The 15,225-nt window shown below is 47.0% G+C and overlaps 1 protein-coding gene across 1 annotated transcript; it reads left to right on the top strand.

Moving 5' to 3' along the window:
* Window positions 1-330: 330 nt before the first annotated feature.
* nr2f5 (nuclear receptor subfamily 2, group F, member 5) lies at window positions 331-14,827 on the top strand. Its single transcript, XM_088306764.1, has 4 exons — window positions 331-1,138; window positions 8,207-8,487; window positions 8,898-9,144; window positions 12,591-14,827. The coding sequence occupies exons 1-4, from the start codon at window positions 757-759 to the stop codon at window positions 12,911-12,913; spliced, it is 1,233 nt and encodes a 410-aa protein (XP_088162890.1). The 5' UTR covers window positions 331-756; the 3' UTR covers window positions 12,914-14,827.
* The last annotated feature ends 398 nt before the right edge of the window (window positions 14,828-15,225 follow it).

Raw genomic sequence — 15,225 nt, 5'->3', positions numbered from 1 at the left:
CAGCCCACTTGACAATTTTGCTGCTACAGTTGACATTCTTTTTTTTGCCTGCCGAGAAAGCAAGATTGTCTCCTGACAATCCGAACTGAGGTCTCCTTTCTAATTGGACTCGGGACCGGTGGCGCCCCATGCGGACCCCCCACCCCCCCCGCCCTTTCCGCGGAGGGTGGGGGGTGGCGCCTTGAAGCCTGTCCTTATTTGGCATTAATGCCCTTATATGGGCCCTGTTGGAGGGGGCGTGGTTTCGAGAAGGCGGGTCACCAGCTAGCGGTCGTTGACCCCGCCCCCCAACCCAAAGTGCGCTTGGACTCCAGCAGTCGACGCGCGTTCGGCGGACGAGCGCGCGTTGCGTTGTGTTGCTCGCTTGCACGCTCGAGAGCGCGCACACTCTCGTCAGGCGCCCACTCCGACACCATCGACGAGTGCCGCAACGCGACGCGCGGCAGACTCTTGGACGACAAATGCGCTGAAATCGAGCGCGACTCGTTTGGACTTTTCTCCTCGTGTGCTGAAGCTGCTCCGAGATTTCTCTTCTTTTGGCCTCTTTTTGTTGTTGTTGTTGTTTGCACGAGGAGGACGCGTTTATGGCTCGGTGCACCGCGTCCAGCAGCACCGGGACCTCATGCGACGTTCCTCGGTCGCTTGCGCGCCTCTTGTGAACTTTGATCAAAAAAGAAAAGTGTTTGGACTGAAGCGAAGCATCATTCGCTCGTTTGTTGTCATCACTCGTGCTTTCCCAAGTGTCCGCGGGATAGCATGGCAATGGTAGTAAACCAGTGGCCAGAGAGCATTTCCGCCGAGCCGGGCTCGCAGCTGCAGATTTGCGGCCAGGATCCGGTCGTCGGCGGCGGCGGGGGCGCGCCCGGGACGCCCGCCGGCTCCACGCCGGGCAACGACGCGCTGTCCGGGGACAAGCTGCCCAACGTGGACTGCATGGTGTGCGGCGACAAGTCGAGCGGCAAGCACTACGGCCAGTTCACGTGCGAGGGCTGCAAGAGCTTCTTCAAGCGCTCCGTGCGCCGGAACTTGTCGTACAGCTGCCGCGGCAACCGCGACTGCCCCATCGACCAGCACCACCGCAACCAGTGCCAGTACTGCCGCCTCAAGAAGTGCCTCAAAGTCGGCATGAGGAGAGAAGGTCAGACCTCGGTCGCGCACATTTCCGCTTCTTCTCTTTCTTTCTTTCGTTCTTTCTTTCATGTTTGCATGCTTTGATGCTTTGTTGCTTGCTTGCTTTTTGCAACGTACCGTCGTCGAAGTGTAGATGGCTGCTCAAATTTCTTTTTCTTTTTCATAGACTTGTAGAACTTAATTAAAAGTTTGCTGTTGCGACCACTTTGCTTTGAAAGAAAAAAAATAAATTAATACGGCAAACATGGAAAGGCAATCTTTGTACTTTTCAAATTATATGTTAAAGAGAACATTTCTTTCTTTTTTCAAGCCACCATTATATTGAGCCTCATATAAAAAAGAAAACCCAAAAAACCCTCATTTTGTTAAAACTGTCATAAAATAAAAAAAAAAAGTACTTTTAAACTTTTTAGAGGGAGGAAAAAAACACTTTCTTCCTCTTTATGAATGTATATTAAATTGTGTGTCTTAGGGCCAAATCACACTTTTTATTTTTACAAATTGATATAAAAGAAAATGAAAATAGCCTGCCAGCCCCTCCCATTTTTGGGGGGGCACTTTGGGTAAAACGGCTGCCACCGCCTCATCGGTGCTTCATTTGGTGCTATTGCGTAGAATTAACAACGGGTCACTTGGCGCCAAAAGCAGACTTGCAGCAAACGTGTTGCTGAGTGAAAGGGGAGATTTGCCCCCAAACTCTCCCTTAATATGTCATTATTATTAATTGATACTCTTTTGCAATCTTGTTTTTTTTTTTGGAAGGGTCATTCACATCTATATGCAAAATAAGACGTATATCTTTTTATGTGTGAGATATACATCCATACCTTAGCTGCATACTACTGCAAACAAAATAAGTGACACCCCCTCAAAATGTTTGTCATCAGTTATATTGATCGTTGAAGCAGTTAATGTCGTGCCGTACTTGAACCTCACTTGCGACATTTCAGTTAAAAAGAAATGATTTGATTTAAAAAAAAAAAAAAAAAAAAAAACTTTCCATCACTTCCACTAACGATCCAGGCTAAACTCCTTGAAAGATCTCTGAGCCGAGATGTATCAATTCAACGTCCTTCCTTGACACCAACGACTCATTTCTGAAGTTGTGGAAAGTCGCGACAGTTTTCTTCCTTCTTCCTTCCATTTGCACGTTGACCCGAGTACCTGGAGAGAACCGAGCATGTTTCTCCGGGTGCTCCAGCTTTATCCCATTTTCAGATACGTGCTACAAAATGTAACCACTCCATTTAGCAAAACCTTTTTTTTTTTTTTTTTGTGACGCTAAATGAGCCGTGGCCGTATTTGGCTCGAGGGCCGCCACTTTGACAGCAAAGGTTGGCGGGGGTCGCTCAAGGACACCTTGACGTGCCTCTTAAAGGGACAGTGGCCCCTTTTTCTTTTTTCTTTTTTTTTTCTCCTCCCCATTCAAAGGCAAGCGAGGCGTCACCTGAGATGCTCCCGCCTGCTTTCCAGGTCACACGCTGTGCTCGCTCGCTCAATTGCGTATCTCGTTCATCGGCCGCAAGACACACAACTTCGGTCATGCCCGCCCCCCGAGAAAATCTCCTGATCAGCTGCGCGACTTCCACTGCGAAGAGAAAAAAAAAAGTAAATAAAAAGCATCCGCCATGTGGTCATGTGATCAAAAAATGGAAGGAGTACATTTTTCAAATGTACAATAATCTGCTTGCATAAATGTGCACACATGACAGGATTTTTAAATAAAAAAAAAAAGTAAAAATTGTAAAAAGGCCTTCACGGCAGTTTTGTTTTCACCCAACTCGAGCCCAGACCTAAATCCAATATGGAATGTGGAGGCCTGAGTGATGAGCTTGTCTTCACACGCGCTCTGAGCATTCTTGTACGGAAAGAAATAAAAAACTATGAGCATTTTTAAAAATTTTATTTTTAACAAAATTTTATTTAAAAAAAAAAAAAAATTCATTGTGTTTATCATCAAAGACAAACAGATTTAATCTTTTGAAATTTGAACCCATCATTTCTAAAATGATATTTTTTGCTTTATTTTTACTTAATCTTATATATAATTTTCACGTTTTTCAATTTTTGAAAATGTTCATTTTTTTTTTTAAACACTTAACGCTCATTGAACAAGTTGACTATAAACGAGGTCACGGCTACTTTTGCTCAGCGAGCGATCAAAAAAAAAAAAAAAAAGGCTCGTGAAACAAGTTGACTCGCTTTGGACGCGACATCGCCGACACACTCGAGCACTGCCGAGCTTTTCTTTCTTTCTTTCCTTTTTTTTTTGACTTTGTGGCTTGCTGCGTTTGAGGTCAGCGGGATTAACGTCTGTCCTCAAATCCTCTTTGGCGTCCCGACTCGTGTTTATCAACAGTCGCTCTGTTTCGGACGGCGCCCCGGAGGAGAAATGGATGTGTTGCTGAACAGGAAGCGCGCTTTTAAACGTCTTCCGTGGAAAATAAACATTGTCAACATGAATATGGAAGCGCGGCGCCATGATTATTTCATGGCGACATCTGCGGTGAATTGAAGCGAGGCGCAGTCGACACTTACTTGACCGCAATCGAGTTGAAGTCGATGAATCGATGATGTCGTCCGTTGACCTCCGTCTTGTGATCAAGTGTCGCAATGTTGGTGCGTGTTGCCCGCGGGCGACTCAAGTACTCAACTCAAGTCAACTTTGCTTATATAGCGCTTGCAGCTCGGGGGGGAATCTGCCTTTGCTGTTTGAAGCGTTTGGAGATGAAAGAGGAGCGACCTCAAGTCTCCCATCCTCAGCAGATGTCCTGATTGGCGCGTGCGTGACGTCACTCACGTCTGCTACAAGCTACGTTTGAATGTAAACAAACAACTGTCGCGTCCGTCGGTGAGTAACGTGCACGCGTTTGGAAAGAAAGGTTCCGTTCGCCACTTCCGATTTGATCGTCTTCACGCCACGACCGACTTCCTTCCACATCGTCACCCTCGGCTCCGCCCCCTCACCCGCATCGTCGCCGACAGTCTGACGCAGGGATGGCCAACTTCACTATGCTGAGCACTTTACCGTATTTCTGCCGGTCTGTCCGCCATCCGTGACCCGGGCGCCCCTTTCGTCTTTACGCTTTCGTCCCTCGTCGACGTCCGTCCTCGTATCCATTCCCCCGCACAAAAAAGATTTAAAAAAAATGTTTACAAATAATTTAAAAAAATAATAATTAAGTATCCTTGCATGACGACAGGCTAACGGCAGAGGTTTCATCATTCATAAGTATTACGTAAAACGTCCTTTTCACATTCACAAAGTAATTTCCGGAAAAGCCACGATTGCTAAATTTAGCCATAAAAACGGATTTTTACTTGCCAATTTGGACGAATAGCTTCACGTTATTAAATGAGGTAGTGAGGTTTTGCTCTCTCTCTCTTGCTCTCTCGTTCTCATATATATATATATATATATATATATATATATATATTTATTTAATTTTTTTTCATTTTCCGAGTGCAAATATTTGAATTTTCTTGCGCACGGTAATTAAAGGGACCGTCGAAGACCCACTTCCAGCCTTGCTTCGTCCGTCCTTTTTTATAAAGTTCTCTTCTTGGTAGTTGACTTTTGGGCTGAAACATTTAATTGAGTTCTCCCAATGCAAGGGTTTTGATAGATAGAGTGGACTTTATAGTCGACTCATGCAAGCAAGTATTTCTGTTTGATTCTCATCAATGATCTTCCAGGAATATTTTGCTCGTCTGGCAAGCCGTCAAGCCACGTGTTAAGCAGAACCTCCGCGGGGCGGCCGGCCGCATGAAGACGGCAACGTTTATCAGCCGCAAAGTGCGACTGATTTTTATCTGTTCAATAATTAGTGTGTACGAGTGTGCGGTTTGGTATCGCCTTGACATTTCCAGTCGACACACTAAAAGTTTAATGACCTCTTGGCATGGAGAAGATTCGGGTTTCTTCTCCTTCTTCCCAGCTGCCCCGAGGGGCATGTCTGGCCTTTTCATATCGTGGATGACATCGAGACACGATAGCAATGGCGTGTCTGCGGCGGATGCGCCCTTGAGGCGGACAGCGGTCCTTGTCTAACCTCGGACCACCGCCGCTTGTTTTCCTCCAAATGGTTTGCATTTGCCCGCGAGAATCGGACAAAGACGTCAGGCGAGCGAACGAAAAGTCGCCATGACGACTAGACGGGAAGCCAAAGTAACAAGATGCGAATGCCGGCAATGTCAAAATAGTTGAGGTTCTGCGTTGCGTTCTGCGTTCAATTGATGAAACCACAGGAGGCTAGGAACTCAAAAAAAAACAAAAAAATTATCACGACAACTCGACGGGAAGCCAAAGTCATGGAAAATGCCTCATGCCAGGCTTTGAAATGTTGCCCATATAGTGACGTAATTAATTTGCCAGCCATCCATCCATTATCTGCATTTATATAAACCTCAGGAGTTGAGGAATCCAAAAAATTGTCATGACGACTAGATGGGATGCATGCGTAGCAAACATTTTGAATAGCAATGTTGGCATTTTTATTATTTCAATTCATGTGCCGTTCTTGTGTAGGAAATCAAAGACGCGAAATTAGGAAACAAAAACATGGCATGAGGACTAGACGGGAAGCCAAAAAGTAGAACACCAACATTCGGATCTAAAATGTTGCCCGTATTGCAACATTTTAGTTGTTGTGTTGTTCTAATGAATTAAATGACAAACATAAGACGTGGAAACAAGAAGATCTCAGATGACAAGACGGGAAGCCAAAGAAACAAATCAACCCATTTTAGAAGTATGTTGCCCATATAGCACTGTTTGAGTCACCATTTTTTTCTGAATGAACAAACTTATCATTTCACAATCCACATCAACAATCATGGAAAAAGATTTACATTAAAACTCGTCGCTTTCTGCAGGCCCGAGAAGTCCAAAACTCTGAGCTTGAACTTTCTGATTTCGTTCTTCCTTCCAATTTACAGTGTCAAATAAAAGTCTTCCGCCATCTACTGGTCCACCGTGGAATCACATTGAAAGTAAATGGGAAGCAGAACAATAAAGTCCAAATCCAAATCCAAAGCCAGAATCTTCTTGACTGGACTGCACTGGCGTGGTGTAAAGCGGATGGAGTGAGCTTCCGCAGGGCACGGCGCTGAAGTTTGCGTGTTGTGTGCTTTTACGCAGCCGGCTCGTCACTTTGCTGCTTTTCCTTCCCCGACAAGACTCAGCAAACTCGTGTTGTCTTATTTGGTCACACTTGACATTTAAAATGGGACGAGATGGAGCGCTGAGCCTCAGGCCCTTTTTTTTTTTTTTTTTGCTCTTCTTTTTCTGCCGTCTATTGTTTGAACAAGGAAGTTAATGTTTAGCCGTTTGGACGTTGGTTTCTTGTTGGAATACGGATGTGAGAAAAGCAATCAAAGGAAAGGAGCGATTGCAGATGATCACGGTGCGAATGCGTTGATCCCCAAATGGAAGCGGCGCACGCAGTGGGATACGCGCCCGTCGCCTCCCATGCGTGACTCATATTGAGCCAACAGCGGTGCAGAATATAGGTCAAGCAAAACTAAAACATTCAGAGCAGACGCAGCCGGAGCCAAAGTCCAAATGAGGGCGCGTCATAACAGGGAGGGGGGAGGGTGGGGGTGGAGCTCTGGGGGGGCGATGGGGCCTTCCTCGGCGCATGTGATGCTAACACTTGTTAGCTCGCTCATGTAGCCTTCCACAAATCGCTACACTTAACTCCGCAGGCCCCGATTGGCTAGTTTTGCCATTCATCGATTAATCGTTTCAGGTCTCGACACGATGACGCTTTAGTTCACGATATGAAATTATTTATTTATATGAAAGTGTTGAGGAGTAATTTAACAGTTTTTGTCCGTCAGTATTCCGATTTCCTCTTTGTGACTATCTTTGTGTTTTGTTTTTTTTTCCCTCCTCGGGACAGCGTTTTGATCTGTTTTCAACTTGACCTTCCTGGCGTGTTCGCCGCCGTTCGGATGCGTGCACGTGAAAACAAACGACGTGACCAGCAGCACTCCTCCGAGCTGACGCGTGTGTTTTGGTGGAGCGCGTTTAAAAATAGCCGCGTTTGGTGTGTTTCCCGTCAAACGTCTCGGGGTGAGTGTGTGTGTGTGTGTGTGTGTGTGTGTGTGTGTGTGTGAGTGAGCATAGCCTGAATCACAGTCAGCCACTCGCTTTACTAATTAATTCAGGAAGTGCCTCATCAAAGTCGGAGAGACGCAGGCAGCAAGCATCCTCGCAGCAAAAAGCAAAAACAAAACTAAAGTTGTGCACGCAATCCATTCTCTCGTGTTTGTGCGCGTGTGTGAGGGCGCCCTCTTCTGACCACCTTCTTCTTCTTCTTCGCTGTCCGGCGGGAAACCTCGCATGTCCAAATATGGCCAAATTCATTTTTTCCCACAAATCGATAATAATCGTCTCCACTTTGTCAGTCATTTTCAGCAGTAACGATCGCTTGAAATCAAACAAACTGCCGCTCTTGAACGCAACTTGTGTTTGATAAGTCGTGTGTGGCAAAAGTTCCGTTTCCTCGTTCGACGTCATTGTCGCTCTACATTAGCTTTAGCATAGATGCTAATAGTTGTTCAGCAAAAACACAAAGTCAGCCACCGTTGTTCAAATTTTGTCGCACGCCAGGCGAGCGTTGCCGTGATTTTTCAGGTCGCATAGCGACATCGAGTTCTTTAAAGTGGCGCCGTGTCCTCGTTTGGACCGGAGGTGTCCTTCAGTTCCTGGAAGGCGGCGGGCGACTGGCGCTCCACCACCAGGAAACTTCTCCTTCCAAGAAGTTTAAAAGCATCGAAGCGTCGCCCTCACTTTTATGCAGCTGCGTTTCTGCACCCCCCCCACGTGTTTGTTTGAGTAACACGAGACCTATGAACAGGTGTTTTCCTCACACTTGCCATCATCAGCATCGATGTGAATGCCGGGCCTCTGAGTTGAAACATTTTCCAGCGCACGTTTTGTCTTTTAGTAGACTGCCAAAGCATCGCAATAAAAAGTCAATTAGCTGTTCTTTGCAGAGGATAAAGAATATGTTAACGCTGGAGCGTTGAATTCATCCGAATCTGACCAAGCGTGCCGTGTGTCCTTCAGCTGTCCAACGAGGACGCACGTCCAACTCTCAGAGCAGCCCGGGCCAGTACCTGAGCAACGGCGCCGACCCGTACAACAGCCAGCCTTACCTGTCGGGCTTCATCTCGCTGCTGCTGCGCGCCGAGCCCTACCCGACGTCGCGCTACGGCGCCCAGTGCATGCAGGGCAACAACCTGATGGGCATCGAGAACATCTGCGAGCTGGCCGCCCGACTGCTCTTCAGCGCCGTGGAGTGGGCCAAGAACATCCCCTTCTTCCCCGACCTGCAGCTCATGGATCAGGTGTGCGCGCAAGTCCCGCCTCCTCCTTCCGCTTTCGCTTTGATGTCTTTCTGAACTTCCCAAAAGTTAATTATAATTATATACCAAAAGACTACTAGAGCATTTTACATTCTAATGATAAACTAAACATTATTTTGCATTAATAAAACAACTTAAAATAAAAAATCTGCATTTATATTGTTTTTAAAAAATTCAATGCTGGGCCACGGTTTTGTTCAAGTTGTACTTTTCGGCCCGTTGTGTATTTATTTTTGTCATAGAAATCATTTAAATGATAAATGGCAGTAATTTAAATCCTCATGACTAAAATAGATTTTTAAAAAGAAATTGCATGAGGCCGGTGAAATGAAAACTATTTTGACGTGGTGTCACTTTTGGCGTCTGACTGCAATGCCGTTTCCTGTTCCTAGGTGGCGCTGCTGCGCATGTCGTGGAGCGAACTATTCGTCCTGAACGCGGCGCAGTGCTCCATGCCGCTGCACGTGGCGCCCCTGCTGGCGGCGGCCGGCCTGCACGCCTCGCCCATGTCGGCCGAGCGCGTGGTGGCCTTCATGGACCACATCCGAGTCTTCCAGGAGCAGGTGGAGAAGCTCAAGGCGCTCCAAGTGGACACGGCCGAGTACTCCTGCCTCAAGTCCATCGTGCTCTTCACGTCCGGTGAGCGCAAACGGCTTTTCGGGTCCATCCCAAAAGAATCGTGGCGCCATTTTTCATTTTCAACCCAAAATATTCCAACCGGCTCTCTTTTTCTTTTTTTTCTTCTTTTTTTTATATCGCATAAAACACATCATGTCATTTTTAATAAGGAGGAACCTTGATTTTCGTGATTCATCATTTCCAGAAAGTCTGACTTAAGCCGAAGAAATATTCCTCATAAAATAATAACTCCAGATAGAGGAACTGTATAATATATCAAATTTAGATCACGATTATTAACACATTGTTGACTTTAGTGTTGTTTTTTATTTTTTTATTACACCTCTCTGTTTGTTTTTGATGGCTCTTGGCATGTTTGTGGTTTTTCGGGGCGCGCGCCCGTGACTTGATTGGCATAACGAGCTTCGACGAGGCCTCCAAAACGGCAAAACAGAAATTGCATTTTTTTGGAACAGACGTGGTGGCGAGATGTTTTCTATTGGCGGCGTCGGGCTTTTGTTGTGCGCCGCTTTGACGTTGATCGCGTTGGTCACTTTGCTGCGGTCGCCTCCGACGTGCTGTCGCGAGCCAGACACCTCGCTGGGAGATCATGATGTGAACACGTTAACAGAAGAATTGCGAGACCCCGCCCCCCCCCCCCCACCCTACTCCTGTGCACCCCCCATGCAATGTGGCTCTTTTGCTTCCTCCATGATCCCATTTATTATTGAGTCACACCCCCCCCCCCATCTCACAAGTTAAATTATGTATCGTGTCGGATTGTCCACAGCGTGGCCGTGACCTACATGGTTACCCCCCGTCGCCCTCAGCTCGCCATCTGACTTACGCACACACACACACACAATCCAATCTCGCCTGTCATTGGCTGGCAAGCGCTCGTGCTTCTCTTGCCAAAAGCATGCTGGACCACGTCAGGCTCATCGAACGAACGCTTGAAATTGCCCACAGGTGGCAATGGGAGTGCAAATGTTCGCCCATTGGATTTTTCAGACAAAAAGTACGAGTAACACCAGTCAAAAAAAAAAAAGAATGCATGTCATGGTCACGTGTCACGATGCCCTGCCATTGATTTTTGGATGCCAAAGTCCAGAACGTCGCTCGCTTCTGTCACCAAAAAGTCCAAAAAGCTTGATGACAACGAATGTTTGTTTGTCTATTTGTGCCGTGCGACTGGCCAACGACCAGTCCTGCATGTGCTATGTTGCCCTGCAAATAAAGAATAAAATCTGTGAGGAACTGATGCGCCCCAAAACAATTCCTCGTTGTCTCGCGATGATGCCAAAGTGCGCTTTTTTTTCCTCTTAGAAAGGGCGAGGGTCACAACATACTTCCTTGGCACCAATATGCCCGAAGATGTTGCTGAAGCACCACTTTGTTGTCAGTCAGGACTACATTGGAATGAAATGAAGCTCCTCCCCTTATGTCAACACAATGTCTTGGCATCAGAACACCACCAGGTGGCGCCAAAGCAATCCGAGCGGCAAATCAGGCACGTTTTCAACAATTAATAGTTCGTGGCGTCATTTGTGGCAAAGTTGATTTCAAGATGACGTGTGAAGTCGCAAATTAAATGTCGCTTTCTGTCTGCCGTTGTACTCTTCCCACGTTGAGCGCCGCCATTGTTGTTCTAGAAATGACGTCACACTTCCACGTTTGTCGCTTGCCACTTCGGGAAAATGATTACTTTGTCGAAAATACGACATGGGAATTATTTTTGTTTTTAGGCTTCATTTCATTTGGCATTTTCTGAAATGACTTCACACGTGATCTTGAACGAACTTCCAGCCGTGGAAATTCCTGACGCCGGTTTTGGTGGAAGACGTCTCCGCCGCGCCGGGCCGGGCCGCGCCGGGCTCCACTTCCTCGTCTGCCCCGCTTGGCGCAAAAACTCGAGAGTGTCCGCAGAGCTGTCGCTTCGGCACGCGAAGCCGCTTTTTTGGGCGGCGGAGGACAGCTTGACTAATCTCTGCCGCTTTGTCACGAACACGGCCGCTCAACATGCACGCACACACGCAAAAAAAAAAAATAAATAATCAGTCCAGCTGTCCTCTGAGCGGCAGAGAAGTAAAGCAGTGATTCACACAGCTTGACACGCTATCGTTTTTTTTTTTTTTGGGGGGGGGGGGGGGGGGGGGGGGATCAGGGTTACATCAAAGGCCGCTGTGACAAAAAGGAGCCCCGATGCAAGCTGACAGGTTCAAACCAAGCAATGGCAGAAACACGAGAGTTCATGCAAGGGTCACGCGCAAAAAGAGAGCAAAAAAAAAGCGTCTTTGTTTGGACTTCCCACAGCGCCAAATCCCTCATGCTTTCCCCCCTGACACTGAGGGTGTGAAAAGTGTAGTGTGCGACCTAAACCCCCCCCCACCCCTCCAAGCTCCCAATCTCTCTCAGCTGTGCAGTGGGGGAGGGAAGCGGGCGAAATGGGAGGTGTTCAGTCACATGTCAAAGGCCGTCGTGCTTCGAGTGCCGTCGAACGTCAGTTAGCTTGTCGCGCGGCGTTAGCGGCACCCGTTCAATCGAACCGAACGCAAGCACGAAAACCTCCTAATCATTGCGCGAACCGTCTTCGAATCAAGTCCGGTCGTCAAGAGGTCCTTTCCAGCCGGTTTTCGATCAGGATCATCATCAAGATTCTCAGAGCTTGCCGATGAGCTGAGTCAGTGAAAAAGGGACGGGAAAAATAAAAACAAAAAACGCTTCTGTCCTTTCTTTGTCTGTCCTTTTGGGAAACGTAACCTTCGTCTTCAAAAATCTAAGTTCATTCAGACGGAGTTTGGAAAATGAAAATATCTGAAAATAATATAATCTACGGTGAAAAATGGCAAACAATTCCAATCGCGCTTTGCTTCACATTCGTATGGCGACGTTTGTCCGACCGTTCGATTGGTGTTTCGCTCTTCTCAAATTCACATCTTCACGTTTGACATTTTTCATTATGCATACTTTTTATTTAGTTTTATTTGTTTTAGTTCAGTTGGTTTAAATGAGTGTTGCCAGTTTGTTCATTTTTATTCGTTTTTATATTTTTAAAAATGCTTCATTTCAGTTTTTTTTTTTATAGTTTTAGTATTAGTTTTAGATTTTTTATTTATTTATTTTTTTTAAGAATAATATATGGAGGATTTGTGTCACGCAAGACAAAATTCTCAAACGACCGTGTGACCCAGACCGAAATCGTTACATTTCAAATGACGAAAATTTTTCTTTACCATCAGAATTGTCGTCAAGTTTGTAAAGTTTAAGTTAGTTTGTGTTATTTGAAAAGCATTTTAGTTGTGATTTTATTTTGTTACAGAAAATTTGTGTTTAATTTTAGTTGAGACAATTTTTGTTCACTATAATGAACTTTGTTGTGTGGAATCGAACCTCATCGCTTGGTGACACGACTCGGTGGGCGCAATCTTCAACGCTCCGACATTCTAACTTGTGTGTGTGTGTCGCAGATGCGATGGGCCTGTCGGACGCGGGCCACGTGGAGAGCATCCAGGAGAAGTCGCAGTGCGCCCTGGAGGAGTACGTGCGCAACCAGTACCCGAGCCAGCCCAACCGCTTCGGACGTCTGCTGCTGCGGCTGCCGTCCCTGCGCATCGTGTCGTCGCCCGTCATCGAGCAGCTCTTCTTCGTGCGGCTGGTGGGCAAGACGCCCATCGAGACGCTGCTGCGCGACATGCTGCTGTCGGGCTCCGGCTACAACTGGCCCTACGTGCCGGCCGCCGTGCAGCGCGAGCGACCCGTCTCGCTTCATTACAACGACGGCGGACCCTGAGGCCCCCCCGACGGGCCCGGGAGACCGGGGCCAGCCAAAAAAACCACTGGACGCAGGCGCAGGCGGAGGCCCGCCCCAACCGCAAGCCATTACATGAAAGAGGACAGACGCCCCAAAAAGTTTTTTTTTTGTTTTTTTTTTGTGGGACTTTTTTGCAGAAGTTTTATTGTGTGTTGAAACGGAGAGAAAAGTACCGATTGTGTCCATATGTACAGTGTAGCGTCCATCGCATTGCGGGTGCCCGCTGGGTTTGGGGGGAGGGTGGGGCTGATGTTGTGGGAGTAAAGCTCAGGTTAAAAAATGGGATGACTCGACGGGCATGACTCAAAAAACAGACGACAACAAAAATGAAATTTCTCATGCCAAAGTGAAATTTGCAAGTTTTTCGGAGGGTCCCGTTTCGAGAAGCACGGTGGACAAGTGGGGAACATTCCAAAAACGTCAAGACTTGAAATTGGTCATCGTTGTGAATGTGATTTAGGTCGATGGCGGAAAAAACGAGTGCATCTTCCTTGTGGTGTATTTTAGCGTGTTTGGGAATTTGGCAGGCCGAGCTGGCCGTTTTGGTAAATTGCCGACGTCGCCCGGCGCACCGGACAATTTGGTGACACAAAGTAGACCAGACATGAGACCCGCTTGGAGCAGGTCTAAGTTGTGGCGCAGGCGGTGTGATGTGATTTTTGTGCATTTGATGGAGGATTCTGAGCTGGTGTCATCAGATTTCTTTCGGCAACATGACAACAGCGTGCATCCACTCCTCTCAATCAGTATAGAAATCAATTCAGCAAACAAATTATCTAAAATATATTTTTGAAAATAATTCCCTTGACCGCAGCGCAACTTTGGGGGGCGGGTGTCACACATGGATGTACGATCGGCGGTCAAAGTTCTTCCCCAAGTGCTTAAAGGGAATGAGTGGAGTCGCTTCCTTTGGATAGCAAACATTTCAGCGGTGTTTCCTCCCACAACGGCGCATACGCAAAATAGCGAAAGAAAAGATACGTCCAATCTTGTGCCCTCTCGCACTTCAAGTCCGTTTAGCTTCAGTCAAGACCGGGTCAATGCTTGCGACCCGTCCAGACTCCCCCCCAGGTGTGAATGTTTGTCGAAATGTGTCCCGCAATTGTCTGGCGACCCGTGCAGGCCGTACGCCGCTTCTCTCACCGGAAGTCACTTTAGTTTCATTGAACACTCGAAAGCGGGAGCGCTTGTTTGTCAATATGTGCCCTGTGATCAGATGGCGACCAATCGGATGTAAAGTCCGTTTAGGTCTGTCAGGGGCGTCCACGTCTGATCCTCGAGAGGCCCCTAGCCGGCCTGTTTTCCATCTTTGCCTGCTGCGGCACGCCTGATTCAAATGATGAGCTCATCAGCAAGCTGTGCAGGAGCCGGATGACCATCCTGATCATTTCAGTCAGGCATGTTGGAGGGGGGAGACATCAAAAAGCGGAGAGACTCTTCATTGACAAAAGAAAAAAAGGGCAAGGCACTTGCATGGCGACGTTGACAGCACTGGCCCTCCCTTTCGTTGCCTTCGTCACGCTCGTTTTACTACGGCACCGTTCCACCTTTTTGGAGGGTGGGCGTTTTTCAGCAATTATCGGAACTTGCCTTAGAACAAAAAAAAGACGTTGTCACATTTATCTTATGACTGTGCCATAATCTGTGTTTACCTGTTATAACAGGGATTAAGAAAGGAAAAAAAAAAAGTGGGGAAATGTATGACAAACCTCGGGGAAAAATAAAACCTCAAGCGGCTCGTCACCTTCTTCTCGTTTCAACTTGGCCTCCCTCCCACAAACTCGGGTAAGGTTTGCGACCGGCGCTCTTGGCCAAGCGGAGAAGTCGGCGAGCGGCGCTGTCGCTTTTGGTGGGCCGTGATGTAGAAAATAAAAATTTGGTTGCTCATACTGACTGTGCTTGCGTGTCACTCATTGGACCCTGCAGACGGCAGACAAGGTTTTCTATTACCGTTTAAAAAATAATAATAAAAAGGGGTTTCAAATTAGATTGTGACAGAATCAACATTTCAAATGAGGGTTTTAGGACATGGTCAGGGTTTCAAAGTAGGGTATTGAAATAGGGTTAAGGTTCAAACTAGGGTTTGGGAGTAAGGGGTGGGTGATATATATCGGCATCGACTTCATTGTCAATGTTGCCTCGAAAAGGTACGAAAATTGAGTCCGGCGAGTGCCACAAAAAAGTGAAAAAAGAACTTGTTTGGCAAATCAGTGAACATTGACGGCAAAGGAGAAGGAAGCGATAAATCTTCATTTTGCGAATCAGCGGGAACGATCCAGTCACGTGACTGA

The sequence above is a fragment of the Idiotropiscis lumnitzeri genome, chromosome 10 (assembly GCF_059441095.1).
Source record: "Idiotropiscis lumnitzeri isolate Australia: NSW breed Sydney's pygmy pipehorse chromosome 10, RoL_Ilum_1.0, whole genome shotgun sequence".
In the NCBI taxonomy this organism is placed as follows: Eukaryota; Metazoa; Chordata; class Actinopteri; order Syngnathiformes; family Syngnathidae; genus Idiotropiscis; species Idiotropiscis lumnitzeri.
Note: the sequence above shows the minus strand (reverse complement) of the source record. Positions and strands in the feature narration are given on the sequence as shown.

Coding starts and splice junctions, on each gene's coding strand:
- nr2f5 (XM_088306764.1), top strand. CDS start 757: ATGGCAATGGTAGTAAACCAGTGGCCAGAGAGCATTTCCGCCGAGCCG. Junction 1,139..8,206: donor AGTCGGCATGAGGAGAGAAG/GTCAGACCTCGG, acceptor TGTGTCCTTCAG/CTGTCCAACGAGGACGCACG. Junction 9,145..12,590: donor CATCGTGCTCTTCACGTCCG/GTGAGCGCAAAC, acceptor TGTGTGTCGCAG/ATGCGATGGGCCTGTCGGAC.